Source organism: Chelmon rostratus, chromosome 18 (assembly GCF_017976325.1).
Source record: "Chelmon rostratus isolate fCheRos1 chromosome 18, fCheRos1.pri, whole genome shotgun sequence".
NCBI classification, from domain to species: domain Eukaryota; kingdom Metazoa; phylum Chordata; class Actinopteri; order Chaetodontiformes; family Chaetodontidae; genus Chelmon; species Chelmon rostratus.
Window position 1 is genome coordinate 14,440,240 of NC_055675.1, and position 18,845 is coordinate 14,459,084.

At 43.7% G+C, this 18,845-nt stretch overlaps 1 protein-coding gene across 1 annotated transcript in view; it reads right to left on the bottom strand.

Annotated features, from left to right (window-relative positions):
- syne1a (spectrin repeat containing, nuclear envelope 1a) overlaps nt 1–18,845 on the bottom strand; it is a 109,502-nt gene that overhangs the window by 22,862 nt on the left and 67,795 nt on the right. Inside the window, exons 90-118 of the mRNA XM_041958052.1 lie at nt 18,128–18,271; nt 15,690–15,911; nt 13,508–13,648; nt 12,252–12,365; nt 11,702–11,863; nt 11,024–11,218; nt 10,749–10,922; nt 7,635–7,826; nt 6,736–6,867; nt 6,440–6,540; nt 6,119–6,269; nt 5,884–6,012; nt 5,617–5,790; nt 5,255–5,470; nt 5,041–5,142; nt 4,800–4,919; nt 4,503–4,703; nt 4,219–4,392; nt 3,980–4,111; nt 3,673–3,869; nt 3,340–3,472; nt 3,036–3,218; nt 2,726–2,875; nt 2,410–2,586; nt 2,153–2,308; nt 1,908–2,063; nt 1,644–1,814; nt 1,069–1,202; nt 742–946 (exon numbers count right to left, since the gene is read on the bottom strand). Coding sequence (XP_041813986.1) covers nt 742–946; nt 1,069–1,202; nt 1,644–1,814; nt 1,908–2,063; nt 2,153–2,308; nt 2,410–2,586; nt 2,726–2,875; nt 3,036–3,218; nt 3,340–3,472; nt 3,673–3,869; nt 3,980–4,111; nt 4,219–4,392; nt 4,503–4,703; nt 4,800–4,919; nt 5,041–5,142; nt 5,255–5,470; nt 5,617–5,790; nt 5,884–6,012; nt 6,119–6,269; nt 6,440–6,540; nt 6,736–6,867; nt 7,635–7,826; nt 10,749–10,922; nt 11,024–11,218; nt 11,702–11,863; nt 12,252–12,365; nt 13,508–13,648; nt 15,690–15,911; nt 18,128–18,271 — 4,638 coding nt within the window. The remainder of the gene's footprint in view (nt 1–741; nt 947–1,068; nt 1,203–1,643; nt 1,815–1,907; nt 2,064–2,152; nt 2,309–2,409; nt 2,587–2,725; nt 2,876–3,035; nt 3,219–3,339; nt 3,473–3,672; nt 3,870–3,979; nt 4,112–4,218; nt 4,393–4,502; nt 4,704–4,799; nt 4,920–5,040; nt 5,143–5,254; nt 5,471–5,616; nt 5,791–5,883; nt 6,013–6,118; nt 6,270–6,439; nt 6,541–6,735; nt 6,868–7,634; nt 7,827–10,748; nt 10,923–11,023; nt 11,219–11,701; nt 11,864–12,251; nt 12,366–13,507; nt 13,649–15,689; nt 15,912–18,127; nt 18,272–18,845) is intronic.

The window sequence follows — 18,845 nt, forward strand, 5'->3', positions numbered from 1 at the left end:
GAGAAACGGTCATATATTTGTATATTTTTGTGTTCATCCAGTGGGGTAAAAGGGCTCCATTTGCCAAAGGGTGGTACAGTTTTTCCAGCCAAAAAAGAAACAAGTGTCCTATTTTCATAAATAAATTCAGGACGAGTAAAATGGTTTTGTGTAAAGTTTTCTTGCAAAAAGCCTTCCAAAAAGGACAGCCCGTGCACCAACAATTACACTTCTCAACCACTTAGTGTTGAGCAAATGTTCATCATGATCCGCAGTAAAAATAACAGTCTGCTTACAGTATTAAGACTGTCGTATTAAGTGTGTCCCTAGCCATCGCCCAGCATGGCCTTACGAGCCCAGCGTGACACCGGGGGACCCCTGTAGTGTAAATCAGGGGCCTGTCTTCCCTTTGCAGTCTCCTTTTCAAAAGGCTTTTGTTAGATTGTGCGGTGAATTTAGTCTCAAGCCGACAAAAGGGCAGGGTGCAATTTGGTATTCCGCAGAGGGGATAGAGGCTTTGTGAATTCTCACAGTGAATTGACAAGCAGTTTCAGAGTTTCAAGCAGGAAAAAGCATATCCTAAGCCACACAAAATGTGGATGCAGTAATAATCTAACACTAGTTCTGGGTCCTGGAGGATGGCAACTACAAAAGAAAATGTTTAAACCATCAACTATAATCTATTAACTATCTGCTGACTGAAAACATGTTCACATAATCTTACACTGGACTCCTGTGTTACATTATCCCATTTCTACCCACATTGCAGTCATTTATCCAGGCGCTGCTCTCCTCCTCTGTGATCTCCCTGTCGGTGGCGCTCTTCAGCAGGCGATCAGCACATTCCTCTTGTTTCTGAACCACCTTCAGACACTGGCCATACAGTAACTTATAGCGTTGCCACAACCCCAGCAGGGCTTTACTGCTCCTCAGCTGCTCTGAGATCTGCTCTAGTAGACAGTTCCACCTGTAGCAGAGGAGGGGAAATATATTGTAACATACTGACCTCAGCTCGGAGACAAGCTGATAATAACTATTACAGTTGCAATTTGATTCAGTCCCCCAGATATTCGTTTATTTCACCCCCACCTGAGGTTGACGTCCCGGAGGGCTCTGTTGAGTGTTTCTGCCACAGACGAGTGGCACTCTGTCAGTAGCTGGTGTGTTACAGAGCCAAACTTCCTCAAGCTGCTCTCCTGTTTATCCATCTCCTCCTGCAGATTCTTAAAAACGACAGACAACCACAAAAAGTTCATTTCATCTTCAATGCTTGTTAATTTTGCTCAACACATGTTAGTTTTATGTTTACTGACAACTGGCTTTTGAACACTGTCTAGATCAGGCATCTCAAACCGGTTCCATAAAGGGCCGCGTGGCTGCAAGTTTTCATTCCAACCAAGGAGGAACACACCAGGCTGGAATCAATTAATCAGCTGATCTCAGTCTTCAGCTGACAACTAAGTGATCCCTTGATGTTGATTGGTTGGCCTGATGTGCTCCTCCTGGGTTGGAATGAAAACCTGCAGCCACGCGGCCCTTTATGGAACCGGTTTGAGATGCCTGGTCTAGATGCTCCTGTTCACAATGACCTTAAAGTATGAATTGTTGATTAAGTTTTTTCAGGGGTGTGCCATAGAGGGCAGTCTATTTTCTGCACGCCTCACCTCCAGACTCTCCACCTGCTGCTGCACTGCCTCTAGAGACCCATTAAGGAGGCGCAGCCTGGAAACAGAGTACCTCCCCTCCATCAGGTAACCATTAATCTCCTCTGAAGCTCGCCGGTACAGCGTCCACTGCTCCAGCACCGACCGGAGGCTCACCTTCATCTGACTTATCTGGTGGGAAGGGATGGAGACGAAATGTCTTAATGTCTTAAAGTACACTGGGAAAATTTAAGCAATAACCACGAGGGTATCCAAGAAGCTCACCATGTGGTCCAAATGAGCCCAAGATTGGTTGAGTCCTTTCAGGGTCTCCTTGACAACAGAGCAGGCTGCTCCTTTCTTATCCTGGATAAGAGCATTTCCTCGCTCCTCCGCTTTCTCTAGATCCTTTTCTTTTTCCTTCACTAACTCCTCCAACTCCTGCAATGACAAAACATTTTCAGAACTATAGACATTATAAAAACTCAAATTGTGTGTGGCGTACAGAGCAGTGCTGTGTGCATGTGTACCTGACAGTCTTTAAGTGCATTCTGCACCGATGCTACATCCTCTATCCTGTGTCTCTTCTTCAGTTTCTCCTCTTGTAGTGTGAGCCAGGTTTTCAAGGCCTGAACTCCATTTTCATGCTCCAACCAACCTTCCAAAAGTCCTTCCAATAGTTGAATCTGAAATACAAACGCAATTCAGAACAACAACAGAAAACTAAAAATATAAGAAGAAAATAGTTCAGGTCTAATTCTTGTCTACACTGTGACTGAAACATTACCTTTTCAGTGATGAGCCCCTGTAATATCTGCCATCGTCTGTTCATAGCTCCCAGCTTCTCAGCAAAGTCTGTTTTGTCACTGCGCTTTCCTTCAACATCCTGACTGCTGATCTGCAGCACTGACTGGTTTACAAAGTCCACAGTCAACTGCTTACAGGTCAGATCTATGCGGAAACCCTGTGAAATACAGATGAGACATGATGAGACTGTGAGAAAGAAGAGGGAATAAGAGAAGGGAGCTTCTTTTGCTGCTCGAGCAGAATGTTATAACTACTGAACTCTTTCTGTGTTAACTGAAAAAAAAACTGTTTCGTACCTTATACTTCTGCAGGAAGTTCTGGACCACCTCTGAGCCTACAGCTCCCATGATTTTGTCCTGGTCTTCCTCTATGATGTTCTCCATGAGAGAGATCCAGCTCATCAGCTCTGTGATGGCGTGACGTGATGCCAGCTTCTCCATCTGCAACTGAGGGATTAGAGCAGAGGGCTTAACAATGTTACAAAAAGCCAAAACACAGTATCACCATCTATGTCAATGTCAATTAGCCCCATAAGAAATCACTAAAAACTATACCTAAATTGGACAACAATTGACAAGTATTTAAGTGTAACAGCTGTTCTCAGACCTGGTGCAGCTTCTCTTGTACTACAGGAATATGAGTCAACAGCTCAGCCCACTGAGTGTCAACTTGGCCCAGCGCTGTCCTGAGACCAGCTGTGTCCACTCTTTTCAGTCGCAGAAGCTGGTTGCCCGTGCTTAGCACAGATGAACGCAAAGACGACTTAGCATCCACCTCTTTAGAAAACTCCTATTAGAAAGAAAAATGGCAGTGAGTGAGTTTGGAATCTAACCATGCATTAATTAATAATATAGGTGTTATTATTGGGTGTGTGGTACATTTTTGCTGCTCATGTGACAAAGAAACTAACCAGGAAGGCATAGAGGTGGTCTCTGACAGTCTCCAGCTCCTGAGGCACTGTTACTGACTGGGTTGTCCAGAACTCCAACCGGTCCAGAGCCGACTGCAACCAGTGGCTCAACTCTGCTGACTCACTCTGGTACCTGAAATGTATACACAGGACAAAATATCATATTTTAATTTCATTGTCTGAAAAACTATGGGAATAATTTTCAATGTATTCAGCCTCCACGTGTCACCAAAAATGATTGCAGATCAAAACAATTTGGCTGACTCACATAGGCACATAATTGATATGACATTTGACTCCTGACTCAGACTCAGACCACTGCTAGACCCTGACCTGCTCCAGTGTTTCAGCGTAGAATCGAGGCGGTGCAGCTCCTTGTTGACCTTGGTGGTGGAGGAGAGCCAGTGTTCTCCCAGCTGGGTCAGCTGGTTCTCCAAGTCTGAACAGCCAACAGATAGAAGAAGCCTCTTGCCCTCCTCCAGGACCTGGTACAGCTGGGGCTGATGTTCCGTCAGGCTGGCCTTCAGACGCTGGAGGACAGAAGAGAGGACAGAAGGATAATTGACTAATTAAAAATTCAATATTCTATCATTCTGCTTGACTACAGCTTTGTTTGCCCAGTCTGTATAAAGTCCCTTGCCTGGTACAGACTGATCCTTTCAACAAGCTTTTCTTCTGTCTCTTCAACCAGGCCTACAGTGGGGATGCTACACTCCACAGCCTCAAGCTGTCTACACAGAGCCTGGTAGTCTTCCACAAGCCTGCTCCATGACTGTCAAAGAGAGGACAAAGAAGAGAATAGCTCCGTTATTGAATTCTACATGTCGTTTCATTCAAATGAATGTTCCCACTTGCAATCATTCTATTAATCATTCGCACCTCCAGTATTCCTTCCAGCTCCACCCCCCTCCTGTGGGCCTGTTTGAGCACACTGTGTGCTAATGCCATGGTCTCCTCCAGGGCCTGGCATTCCCTCTGCGCCACCAGACCAGACACTTTACTGTAGAACGTCTGGGTGAGGATCATATGGCACTCCAGACCCTGGAAAAACTCCTGTATTAACACAAAAGACAATGCTAGAGAAGAAGGAAATAGATCTCAAAAAGAAAAACAATCACACTGCGTTTCAGTGAGATGCTACCGCTTTTTACCACCTCCCTTACTTTGTGTTTGTCCAGTAACATCTGGACCTCTATGACGGAAGCCACCGTCATCTTCTGATCGGCAGCCATCTTGTCCTGGGCGGTGTCCACCAGGTCTGTGAGGTCATGAAGTGCCGCTTCATACTGAGCCTTGAGAGACAAGCCATGGTTCAGACTGCTGCGTCTGGAGCCCACCATGAGCACCAGCTCCTCATATGCATCCTACACAAAATAAAACATGTCAGCCATTAAGTATTACGGTGCTGAGAGGTTATGAACCCAGGGGAACGGTGGAAGACGCAAAAGAAATGATATTACCTGTAGTTTGAGAAGTTCCTGTTTGGAGATTTGGTCAGATTGGAGTCCCTCTGCTCTCGTCTTCAGCTCAGTCACTTTTTGTTCAAATTCTCTCAGACTGTCCTCCACTTCTGATAGCGTCTACAAAAGATGCAACATACTCAATGAAAATGTCTTCTCGGGAGCTGCTGCCAATTCACTGCAACTATGGTATTTCTATATTTTGTATCTTTTGTGTATCTGCACATGGTCGGTATCATACCTCGATTTGTTTAGATGCAGGTCTGTCCACAGTTCCGGCCATTTTCTGCAGCAACTGGTGTTTACTTTCACTCAGAGCTGTGAACAGCATCCGTAGTTCATTCTGGAAAGGACAACAGAAACACTGAGTCAGGCAAGCTAATCACTAAAAAGATGCTTCATACTCTAAGTTCAATCAAAATCAGGCTGATGGTTCGACAGTCTTGTCATTATACCTGGAAGGTTGAGTGTTCCTGTAGCCTGTCCCTCATGCTGTCACAGTGTTGATCCAGGGTGGAGTCCAGCAGCCCCATCCTCTCCTGCAGGCCCTCCAGTGTGTCCTCCATCAGGGCTTGCTCTTCTCCTCCACACAGCCGACCCGCGCCTCCACCCAGAAGGTCTCTGCACTGGTTCACCTCCCTCATCATCGCCTTCAGCTGCTTATTCAGACCCTGGACAGAAGAGCTGAGGTCAGTAACATACGAGCGAGTATGTGCCACCCAGGACATTTTTAATTGCGTTGTTATTTTATGTCAAACTACTGCGTCTATAACATTATGTCTTAGCATTGTTACTACAACACAAACGTCTTTAGTACCTCTAGATTTGTAAGTTGTGTCTCTGTGTCTTCGGACAGCAGCACAGGACCAGAGAGCAGCTGATTCTCAGCAGCATCCAACCAGTAGGAGGCTGCTGACACTGCAGCATACAGGTCCTGCTGGACTGTTGTTCCTCCTAAAGACCCTACCAGCTTGATGTCACCACTCGATGCCTGTGAGGGCACACAAAGAATACTTAATCAGTACACTGAAAGCAGTCAGTAAGAATGTTCTTGTCAAAATTAGGTAGTAACTCTGTGCTGCACCTCTTGGGCGATTCTTTCCAGTGTCTGGCTGCAGACCTCAAACAAAGCTCTGGGAGAGCGAGAGCCCTGGCTGGCAGATTCATCTCTAAACACCACACTGGGACTGGACATACGGGATCTGTGGAGGACCTGCATACAAGAGTGAAAAATGAGACACGAGAAACACATAAAGATCAAAATTAAACACAAAACATTTATTGAAAAACAGAAAAATCACAATGTATGGTATGTGTACCGGGCTAAGCTGGTCCTGTTCCAGTGAGTTGAGGGAGAGCTGCAACTTTGTGCTCTGATCTTTATTCAGGTTTTCCCAGCGTTGTCTCAACTGGTCCAAAGGAGAGAGAGTCTCAGTCTCCAGCAAAACTCCTCCTGGGATGGACACCTCACTGTGGGAGAGAGAGGTGTGTGTTGTCTTAAGAGACTAATATCTGGTCCCTGCAGTGTTGATTTACCAGCAAGTATGAAATTAAGTGTTTATGACAGAAAAATGTCTGTTCATTCTGTAGAACAGACAACAAAGTGAGTGCGGCAAGAATACAGAGAGGAGAAAAAGTACCTGTCCCCATTGGGTGTGGTCTGATGGCTGAGTAACTCTTCTCCAACACTGGCTACAGACTGGAGCAGCCTCCTCTGTTCAGCTACTTGCTCCTGCAGCTCCTGGGAAGACACCACAAAGCATTTAGGCCATAAAATGTAGGAGCTTATATTAGATTTATCTAAAAGAAGCATATGAAGTTATTTAAAGCTATTTGAAATGGATTCAACGAGCCACACACAAAAGAGTGGCCAGAGGAGAGAGTCTTCTAAATAGGTTCAGCACAGTGAGACAGCATGTTAAGTATGAAAGCTTACTCTCTGTCGAAGAAGGTTATCGTGGTGCTGCTGTGTGCGTGTTGATCTGGCCTGGGAAAGCCAGTCCTGGACATTAGGACTCTGGGACAGAGATGAGTCTGGCTCACTGTCCTCCTGCTCCTGCAATGAACCCTGGGACAAAGACAGAGGGATTGAAAGAGGTGATATATGCTTCCAGATGTCCATTTCAGTTAACTGAAGTCCAGTTTCAGAGGTTACATGCACATGCTTCACATAAAAAGATGGCATCTCTGCTAGAACAAATTGGTTTTGAAGTATTCAGATTCATTTTCTTAAGTCCCATTGTTTGTGTGTGTGTGTGTGTGTGTGTGTGTGTGTGTGTGTGTGTGTGTGTGTGTGTGTGTGTGTGTTGTAGGATGATCTGAATTAATGAATGTGATTATTTACAACAAGAGCTCACTGAGGAGAGAGGCCAGCAACAAAGCAACAAGGGATTTCTATTTAGGGAAAATAACATTCCCTTAATTTCCCTAAATGGGACAAAACCGCAAAGCAAAAAGGCTAAACTGTTGCATCATCAGAAACACACCTGATGCGGTAGATTTAGTGTTAGCATGTGATGAGGTAGCATCCTTTTGTCTGTTGTTTGAGGCCCATTGTGAGACACACAGGCTCTTGTTGTTCCATTGTGGAAAACAGTGGACTGTTATGAAGGAGCATGTCACGACCTTTAGTATTTGCACAATACTGCCATTGATCCGGTTACACACTGTCACATAATGCAGCACAGCACAACAAAAATGACGGATAGCTGGGAAAAGCTTGGAAATGTAAAAATACGTGGGACTGCACAAGGGAAGGGAACTGAAGGTATGGAACATGAGGGGACATGAACACAGATGGTGGTTAAACAAAACACTCGTGATCTCTTATCTTACCTGTATGTCAACTTGCTTGTCCTGCAGCATCTGCTGCAGCTCCATGAGGCTGTCTTTGAGGGAGCGCAGTTTGAAGGTCAGCTGCTCTGCCTCTTCCTTGGTTTCGGCCCGACCCTCCAGCAGCAAGCTCTCACTGTGGACGGACAGCTCGGACAGATACGACACCTTCTGCTCAATCTCAAACAGCATATTCTGGAAAGGGAAGAGTCACAGATGATATGAACTACTAGCCAGCTCATAATCCGGACTGTTTGCATTAACCTGTCAAAAGAGTACTCACGGAAAAAAAAAAGAAATTGATCTTCCTTGCATAGTTACCTGGAATATGCCTTCATCATCAATAATCAGCAGTTATTATAAACTATGGCACAGATTCCACAGGCCAAACATAGGTACCAATTCTTCATTTCACTAGTGTTGCTCTATATTTTTAGAGAGCCTGACAATATGTATTATCCCTGCATCAAGATGTGTAATCACACCATGTATGGTGCATGAGATTATGTTTCTTAACATTAAAGGGCTTTTCTGGGATGTTTAAATCAGTGGTTCCCAATCTTTTTGGTTTTATGGTCTCTTTATTTTATTTTAGATGCTCAGAAAGGTACAATTATATGGTAATTCACCAGACACACTTTGAACAGTTTGAAGAGATTAAAAGAAACCCTAAAAAAGATAAACATAACTTCATGTGGCATAAACATGTTTTTTCTGGTTCTTATCCTTTTAATCATCTCACAACCCCTCATTTTTATCATGCAACTCTTGAGCACTTGTGGGGGTCCTGACCAAGGTTATTATAGTTTACTAAATTAAACTAAAAACTAAAACTAGGTTTGAAAAAAAAACATAGCTAATTACATTACAGCCTTTACAAAGTGCTGTGTTTATATTGTTATACCTTTCCTGAACTTTTTAATTGTTGCCCATGACAAATAGCCCCCATATTATAATAAAAAAGACTAATGCTGAAACTAACAATTAAACAAGAAATAAACATTTTCAAACAAGAAAACTAAACCTAAATGAGTTAACCCACTCTGGAAACGAAGTGACACTAAAGTAAATTGAAAACAACAATTAAAAATAAGAATAAAAACTAATGAAAAATCTAAAACTATAATGACTGGTCCTGACTGGGCTGGGAACCACTGGTTTACATGACTGACAGGTAGAGCTCCACTAAACTTAATGAATGGAGCTTTTAGTTTTCGTAGCATGGACCGTATACGTGCAGCTTCCCTCAGTAGCAGGTTCATTGTTTTCTGCCTCTCCTTGTCTCACTCTTGTTAAGATCCACTTCTCATACTCTTTTTCAAGCTTACTCTGTTTCCCTTCAAATACTTTTCAACATATCCCGCTCACTCACTCTCCTCTCACAGTTCTTAACAAGAGAAACAACAGAAAGAGAGACCCTCCCTTTCTGTGTCCCGACTGTGTGTGAAAGGTGGTGCAATTGTGTGGAGGTGGAAAAGAGGGGGATTAAGGCTGTATCCCCTTCTTTCACATGAGGATACAAGGGCCCTTGGCTGAAATGGAGATTTTAAAATATAGAGTGTCACCATATAACTCTTTTCCTTCTATCCAATTCTGTCACTGTGTCATTCCATGGGAAGGTGGACAGCCTCTGTTTACGCTGCTTACAGTGTGTTGATTTCCTTGCAGTCTTTAAATGACCACACTGCGGTTGTTTAGTGAATAGTTTCCAACAGCTCACAAAGTTAAAGTCGCCAAACAAAACTGAGGTGCAAAAATAACTAAAAAATAAGTGTAGAAACCAAGTTCATCTAATACAACATTCAAAAGACAAAGTATTTTGAACATTATCCAATCAAAGCCTTTGAAATTTCTTACTTTTTCTCGTCTTTTCATTCTTTAATTTGTACTGCTCCCCTCCCTGCCCAAGTTGCCCCGCATCAGTTTCTTTCTTTTTCCTATTCCTCGCTTCATCTCTCTTTTTTTCCTCACATGTCTCCCAAACCAATGCATCTATACTGTCATAAGCTACACTTGCAGTCAGTTTTGACCCCCCTGGAGATGAGGATCCGCATGGGTAGATCCTTCAGACCTGAGCTCCACAGGAGCCATATGTGAGCTCTAATCAGCTTAAACTGCTTCTCAGCTGCTACAAACACACACACTTTAAAACACTGGTTTCCTTTGCATGAGTCACAGAAATAACATTATTACTGCTGAGAAGAGTTGAAGTTCTGTGGTTCCACAGAAAAGTTGCCAAAACAGCACTTGAAAGATACATGGTACATGGGGCGCAAGCTCCACCAGGTGAACTTTCGGGGCACTACGTAAGCACACTTTTGTAATCTCTTTTCTCAGAAGTTGATTTGTGGTTACAATAGAAGTCAACTCTGTTACATGTGTACACAAGGTACAATAGTTACAATGGAATATTATTTCCTATTTCAAACACCTGAATAAAATCTTTACAAGAACACGTGACAATGGATCAGAGTCCAATGCTACCATTTAGCTACAGTGCTAATAACCCCTCAGATAAAGGTTATGTTACCATAGAAACAGGATGAGTGGGTCAACACTTAGGCTGGGAGAATAATGTTTGAGTACTAGTTAGGAGGGTAATCAGAGAGAGAGACAGAGAAAAACCCTAATCCTAATCCCAAAGTCCTAATCTTAGAAAAGTGTCTATTTATTGGACAACAGAGCCTCCGATTCTGTACTGTTTTGAAATAGTCCCTTTTTAGTTTTTTTGAGGATGAATTGAACAGTTTATGTGACTAAAATAGTAACAGCAATATAACTACTAAAGGAATGAATCTAAGAATAGACGCTTTTCTTGGAGCTGTGAAGCAGATACTTCACTCTTGCCTTTGATAGCTCCCTCTCAATAAAACCGTAGCATACAGACTCTCGTAGCGCAACTGGAGCAGTCATAGGAATCAAAAGTTTTCTTTGACTGTGTCAGTTGAGGAAATTGTTTATAATCTACACATATCAGGAGAGCAGCAGGATACACCACTATCTATCATGGGCAAAACTGTCATCCTTGGGAATCTTAGTCAACCAAACTCAATATCCTCCAGCTCCAAATCTGCCAGTCAGTTAAGCCTTTGATAATAGCAGAAATCTAAATCTTACCTGACAGTCAATGAGCTGCTCCTCCATGTCCAGGTCTTCGTTTAGGGGCTGAAGAGCAGAGCTTAGAGTGGCACGAGTGCTGAGCAACCAGTGGTCGAGCTCCTCGGCCTCGCTGTGGTACCGCTGCAGCGCCTGTTCCTGTCGCTGCTCTTCCAGCTGTTCACTTAGTCTCTCCTGCAGTCACAATGTGGCAGGCATGTTAGATTCCGTGCGTGAAGGGAACGAATGTGTGCAAATTTGGGAGATGTAAATGAACATCATCTTCGAGCGCCCACCTCCAGCAGCTGCCGCTTCCCAGAAGCCTTCATTCGAATGGTGGCCATCCTCTCTCCCAGCACGGTGAGAGTAGACTGCAGAGCCAGCTGGTCACCAGCCTCCCCATCGCTGTCGCTGTCTGCCAGCTCCTCAGAGAAACACGTCTGTAACTCACCAATCTCATCCTGCAGCATCAGGATCTCATCCATCAGAGCCTGGAAAGACAGAGATCAGAAAACTGTGAGAGGTGAAAGAAAGAAAGTGGTCTGAAAAAAAGAGAGATTTGAAAGAGACGAAAATGTGGAACAAAAGGAAGAGGAGACTGCCAAGAAGATGGTGAGAGGGAGCAGTAAAAGAGGGTTTGTCTACATTGCCTGACAGTAGCGTTACGAAAAGGAACTGTATCTTGTTGCTGTGAAGCTGGCATAGCAACAGAGAGCAGTGCCATGCAGTCTGTTCAACCATTGCATGGGCTAGTGCAATATTAAACCCCTCAATCACTCTCTGTTTTCTCAGAGCAGGCTTGTCTTTTGTCAGCTTCAACTTTTCCCAACAGATTTCCTCTGTCTGCCTTTCAATTTACACTTAACATGTACTACTACTTTCAAATATTATTAACTGTACTGCACTCAGTCATCCTCTATCATAAATACAACTTCCCCACTATCTCCAGATCTCTCTGCCCCCCTCTCTCTCACCTGGTGTGCGGCCATCTGGCTCTCGGGGCTCTTGTTAGGCTCCAGACCCTCATTGAGCGCTCCCTCGATGGACTCCATCTTAGTGGAAATGGACTGCAGGGACTCCTGGTAGTGCTGCTGCCGCTCCAGAGCCTCATACAGACTCTTCTGCTTCTCGCTTATCTGTGGTAGGAGGGAAGGGGTGGAATGAAAAAGAAGGAAATTAATGATGGCAGCTGGAGAGGAAGAGTCGGGAAAAAGCCCACTGTAACTTTATTTGTCTTATTTGTGGTAGCAGAGGTGGTTGGAGGTATATGTTGATTTCAGTCCCAATTTTGGTATTAGTGCAGTCTTGCTAAAGATATAATTCTCCCAAATTTTGTGATCGGTGAACTTTCATTCATGTCAAAAAGTGTCCCAAATCCTAAACATATCCCTATTCAACTGTGGAGTCTGCTGAGTTTCAAAACAACAGGATTTCTCAAATTAAAATCTACTTCTCTAGCTGTTTTCTGATGTCATACCATTAGATTTGTTCATTTAGATCTTTGCAGCTGATGATGTGACGTACCACATTCTTGAGTGTTTCCCAGGATCTCTGCAGGTCATCCAGGTTAGCAGCACTGGTCTCCATAGACGGGTCGTACAGCTCCTGGAGGGGCGCTCGGCTTAACGCGCCTCGACCCTGTGGCACACGTGACCCTGTGATCTTATGTTCTCAAATGTGCTGTCAACAACGTATATGAATTGCCACACTTGGGGAAAATGTGTCCTTCTATGCAACTTAGTAATGCATTGTGCACTTGAGTTTTTACTGAAATGGCAAGTAAACTCAGTATGCTATGGGTTAATGATTATGGTAGTTGTCGGTTATGGTGAATCACAAGCTCACATACTTTCACAGAAAGAATATGGACCAAAAAGAGTAGAAAGCACTGTGTATGACCTGTGCGTTGGATCGGTTTTGTTTGTTGTGGAATGTTTTCACTTCAGCAGCATAGCTGAGGTCCCATGAGATTAGTTTAAACTCTCTCCAAAGATAGTTCAACTTTATTGATTTTAGTCTTTCAACAGATAGGCTCGCTGGCACATCACAAGACATAAAACCTCTATACATTTCACAGTATTAGCTAAAAAACCACTGGACCACTCTATGCGAACTAGGTTTAGAAAATGACTCCTTCTCATTCTTATGTCAGCAAAAAAGCATGTGGCAAACAAATTCTCTTCAGCAAAGAAAATCTGCAAACATAATGCTGATAAACAGGGAAAGCAGGGGCAGCGCAGCAACTCTCCAGCTGTTTCAAACATCCATTGTGTCGACAGTGACGATGATGGGGCGGTCATTGTTTACCGATGGGGATGGGATGGGGTGCAGAGTTAGCATGTCCATCTTAACAACTCATTTAGTCACAAATTCAATATTCAGTCTCCAAATCTTACAGGAACTGAAACAAATGAACAACAACACAGTATCATAATTTCAATGCAAACTCACTAGCTGCATTGATCTTCAGTATTTTGAAATGAACAAAAACAAAATGGAATTAATGCTTGTATTCAGCAATGTCATTGGGTACAAACACATCTTTGAGACACGCTCATCTGCAGTGGAAAACTGTAAAATAATCTCATCCCAATAGCAAACTGCTTTCAGTCATTTTAAATAGAAGATGATAGGACTAAATATGTGGTTGGAGACTCATTAAGATGGACATTTTTTGCTGCACGGGTGTTAAATGTAAAATCGATAGTGGAAGTGTGGCAGTTGGGCAGGTCAGGTAATGCTGAAGGCTTTCGGGGTAACCAGGGCGGGGTTTGCAGTACCTGGTTAAGAGGAGCGTCAGCGTTAGCCCCCGGGGAAGGGGAGCGGCAGGCAGGGGGAGAGGAGACCTCGCTGTTGGTGCCCTCCTCCCCTGACTCTTCTGTCACAGGGGAGAGGAGTGTGTGGCAGCGGCCGGCTGTCATCTGACCACGCGTACACACGGCACATCAAACACACACATCAAAAGAAGCAGGTGGAGGAAAGGGGAGGAGGATGAAGCAGAAAACGCCCAGATCAAAGGAGTGAGGAGACAGAGAAAGAGAAAAATTTAGACAGAGAAGTAGAGAGAGCATAAAAATTAATGGGGGAGTGCAGGTTAGGCAGATTGCAGTGAGAACATTGCTGATTAATTAGCCAGCGAGGAATCGAGTAACACTGAGAGGAGACCACTGCTATTGATATCAAACACCGCAACGCTTTTGTCATAGCATGGCATTAAAAAGATGTAGTTCAAATGTAGCATTGCTCTGTGTTAGCAAATGGACAAACACTGGATTCCACCGGCAATGAATGAGCCACTAGGATTTTTTTTACAGGATACATCAGGGGAAAGGAATGACCATTACCAGGAAGTTGAAAATCACACATGCAGTAAGCACACGCAGACACTACTCACACCACACACATACTCATACATACTGTGGAGTTGCAGTTTCAGAACCACAGTCATTTCCTTTCCATCACAGACACATTTCCCTGCTAAGTTGCATCCAGACATTATTCATACCACAGACAAGTTTTAATGTTTGCTTGGATATTTAAGCTTGGTTTTACCAGGAGTATTCCTATTCAAGAACTCGAACAGAACCACTCATAAAGTCTGAAGCATAAGCACAATTAAAAGTGAAAAAACACTATATTAACAGTAAAAATTCACAGGAAGATCAAGGCCAACAAAGCCTAGGTAAATCATGGCATAGCTAACAGAGACTGGGTTAGTTCATACAGCAGCAGCAGCAGCAGCTGTCCTAGAAGTAGCACAGTTGTCTGTGTGTCTGCATGCTTCAGTAGAGAGGCAGAGCTGAAATGTGAGCCAAGGCCTACTGGGCTGCTTTTTGGCAGTTAATGCAGAACTTGGCTGACTGAGTCGGGTCCTTGTTATATTCCGAGGACTTTTTCCCGGGTTTTATGATGCAATGCAATGCAACAAAAAGCAGTTCACCGGCACGGGAAATTCAGTTATTTGAAATAGTGAGATTAGTTAGAACCTGAGAATCTGACTAAATATGTCAAACAATAACAAATCAGGATAGGATATCAGCAGTCCCAGCAACCTGCCATACACACAAACTTATCATGCTCCGCTCACACACAAACACACACTCATGCAGTAATATCCTGTTTCCTGGCCTGCTGAGACCAAACACACCACAAACAGCAGTAACAGAGCAAGGAAGCGAAGAAATCTGAATCAGAAAAGAAAGACACGGGGGAAGAGACAGTGGTGAGGCGGTTTTTCATGTGTGAACACATGAGAAAAATGAATGTTCAAGCCGAGGACGACATACTGTACCAGGCAGACAGATTTAGGCTAATATGAAGCAAAGTGAAGTGACACAGCACAGTATTGGTGCAGCAAAAACACAGCCAGAATCGTAACACTTGAGGTGTAGAGAAGATTAGGAAAAAAATCTTGGGTTATTTCTGTGCAATACAAAAATGAGACGCAAAGAAATAGAAGCAGAGGAACAGGATAATAATAGAGAGAAAATGCCGATTCTGTAGCTGGAGTTAAAATTGCCTGTCGGTCCTGCAGCCCAATTTTAGATTAAGTGTCATCCCAGGGACCCACATTTTGGAGAAATTTTAGAATGCTGTTAACTTGGAATTGAATTGTACAGATAAAACTTTGTACACTGCTCCTGGGAAAATAAGAGCACTAAAGTTGAACCTTTAATCATAAATGTGATCCTCAGACATCCTCTCATTTGGGATAACTTTAAACTAATTACACTATTGTGCAATGACCTTAAACACCATGTAGAAACCCCAAAACGACCCCTGGGGATCCATGAATTCCACTTTGAACCAGAACCAGTGGTCTGCACAGAAAGGGAGAAGGGATAGAGGCTACACATGCAAACACACACACAAACATGGGCCAAACAGGCTTACAAACACGTAGTATGCACATGTGCGTGTCTCTGGGGGGTGATTGTGTCTAAAAAAGGCTTTGCCACTCACCATGACGACAGAGGGGTGTGCTGGAAGCTGCTTGGCGGCGGCCGTTGCCACAGCAGTGGGCAGCTCCTCATCACTCAGCTCGTCCATGCCGTCAGAAAGGCCCTCCACCTCGCTGACCGTGAGCAGCATGGTGGCATGTTTGGCCTTCACCGTCAGCATCTTACACTTGGAGTGGAGTGAAGCGATCTGCTCCTGGTAGCCACGGATCTTTTGGGCCAGCTCCTGTCAAAACATCCCCCCAAACAGACACACCACCACCCCCCAGGGTCAGGAGAGTGTGGTTCAGTCCACAATGGAAGATCAATAGTTCCTGTTTAAATAGGGTCCTGAAAACAGGGGGCGGTTGAGTTAGTTCAGCGTTGAATGAGGAGCTGGTATGAGAGGAGTGAGTGGAGCAGAAGCATTCTCTTCTCTCCTCGGTCTCTCGCTTTTGGCTTCACAGCATGTAAGCGTAGAAAGAGAATAGCACTGCCTCACTCTCTCTCTATTTTTTTCCTCTGTCTCTCTTGCTCTCTTCTGTATCTCTGAGCCAATCAGAGCAGGACAGAGGCGGGTGACTCAGAACAGTGGTGAAGCCAGCAGACAGGATGTTTGGTTGAGAGAGAGAGAGAGACCCTCGCAGAAATAGTTCAAAATCCCTCAGACAGTCCCTCTCGTACACATACACAAATGGCAAGGAAAAACAGGAAGTGATCTCATCACCTGCACCCCCCCTTCCTCTGCCTTCCGTCCTCCACCAATCCTCGAGGCAGATTCTTTTCGACAAAAGAGAGCCGTAAGGAGAGAGGGAGGCAGTGTGACATAGATGGTGTCAAATTACAGCTATGGTATGAGCCAGGCCGGGTCCAGCTCCTCCTTCCCTCCTCCTCCTGCTCCTCCTCCTTCTCCCCCCTCTGTCCCGCAGATGGTCAATGCACTGATAATCAGGTCATGTGATTAACTGGGCCAGTGGAGTTGCAGCTATCTGCTCAGCATAGAGATCAAACTCAGACATAAACACACTGCCATGCCAAGTCACTCTGCAGCAATGGAGAGACTGCAGTAAGAAGAAAATATCTACAAACACCTGGGTTCATATATTCCCTGTCAAGTTTTGGAAGTAGATAAAATCTGCCAGAACCACACAGGGAAAGTTGAAATGTAATAAAAAAATGTGTTGCCTCTGGGGAGATTTGATCTGTTTCTCTGCAGGCCCTTGCCTCTCTCAGTCTGCCACCCCCCTCCATCTCGATCTCACTCTCCGCATGGGAGATCAAACACACTTAGTCAGCAAAGTACAACTGCAACTGAAAGCACAGGGTTTAAATAGCGCAGGTGAAAACCACCTAACTATCTACACTGCATCAAACAGGAATCCAGGTAGATTATATTTACATGAAGCATCAGATAAAGGAGGAATGTGCGTGAGTTGGGCTTGTAAAGGCACAACAATATTCTCCCAGAATCGCTGTATGTGGCGGAACTGCTCTCATAACACAAGGGGGTTTAAATCAGCAGTATTTATTCTGGGGTCTTTGGTAGTTTTATAGAAACATCAATTAACTGATTCCACTTGGAGCAAGGACAGCAAATGTGCATAACAGCATAAAAGTGATTATTTTGCACATTAAGTTACAATAATGACTCAATGACTATACTACTAATGCAGTCTGACTCACAAGGGCATAAGGGTTGCCCACAATTACTCTAAGATATGCAATATATTTCCTGCTGAATCAACTTGTCTTTTTATGCTGTTTTAGAGTTGCAAAATACAGGAAATATGCAATATCTCAAACTCCACTTGTCTATCATGATTTTGGCTCTTTTAAGTTGAAGAAGTTGGCCTCATTAGAAAAGCTATTTTTAGACCTCAGCGCTTTCATTTCATTAAATGTCAAATTGAGGCTCATCTACAGTCGATCTCCCAAAGCTCTTTGGGTCTGTTGCTGTTGAGCAGTGCATTCAGTGGATAAAAATTATTACAGCAAATAAAGACGATTCTTAAAATGCACTATATGGCCAAACGTGTGCTTTTGGTCTGGGGCTATTTTGCATGCCTTAGCTTCAATGAAAGAAATATTAATTCTACAGCATAATACTTTAGAAAAAAGTGCATCGACTTTGTGGTAGGAGATTAGGGAAGGCTCTTTTCCTCTTTCAACATGACAAAGACCTCTAGTACAAACCCCAACCAAAATGGTTTTCTGAGTTTGATGTGGAGGAACTTGCCAGGCCTGCACAAAGCACCTCACAAAGACCTCAACCCCATCCAAAACCGATGAGATGAACTGAAATGCAGACTGTGAGCCAGGACCTACCAGCCAACATCAGTGCCAGAATTCACTGATACAATCCATGGTTGAATGGAACAAAAAACTTACTAAAAAAAACAGTGAAGGCTGTTAGAATTGCTGTAGTTTTGAAATATGTTTAAAAAAGCGTGTGTCCTTTCTCACCTCATGGTGGTGTATTTGAGCCTGAAGTTCCTGTATGTTATTGGTGGACACCGGCCGGTCTTGAATGATGCGGTGAGCCTCTTCTATTAATCTCTGGAGGTTTTTCACTTCCTGTTCATACTGCTCATACTGCACCACAGCCTCCTGGGAAAGAGGAAACATAAAAAAAGCTGAAGCTATTCTGTAAAACAGTAACAAAATCTGATATTTTTAATTGATCTCTGAAGGGAAGTCATGACGCCTCTCTCTCTCCAGGGAGGTCAAAGGTAGGGGTCACCTTTCTATGTCACAATTCTACCATGAAATTGATTCCTATATGTACAGTATCTGTAACTGATGGTGTTAAAAACATATTGTCTGATGAGCAAAGCTAAAAACTTCCTCTGCTCATTGTGAGCTTCTACGTAAGGTAAAATTTCCTTGATAACATTCATAATATCGTGATTATTGTATTCAAAATACGAATATGTGTATGTAGTTAATCTCAAATATGACCCTGAGCCAGATCAGACACATTCACCGATTCAAATCTTTGTGCGTGTTGTTAAAATGGTGATGCTTTTGGTGTTTGTCCTCCAGACAGTCTCAGAAGGGTTAATTGCTTCTTCCTCTACAGGCTAATCTTCACTAAAATGATCTTAAAAGCAAAATCAGGCCAGAATCAAAGGAATGGAGGAAAATACTGGCAAGATGGAGGCTCAAAGAAAGCACTTCTTCT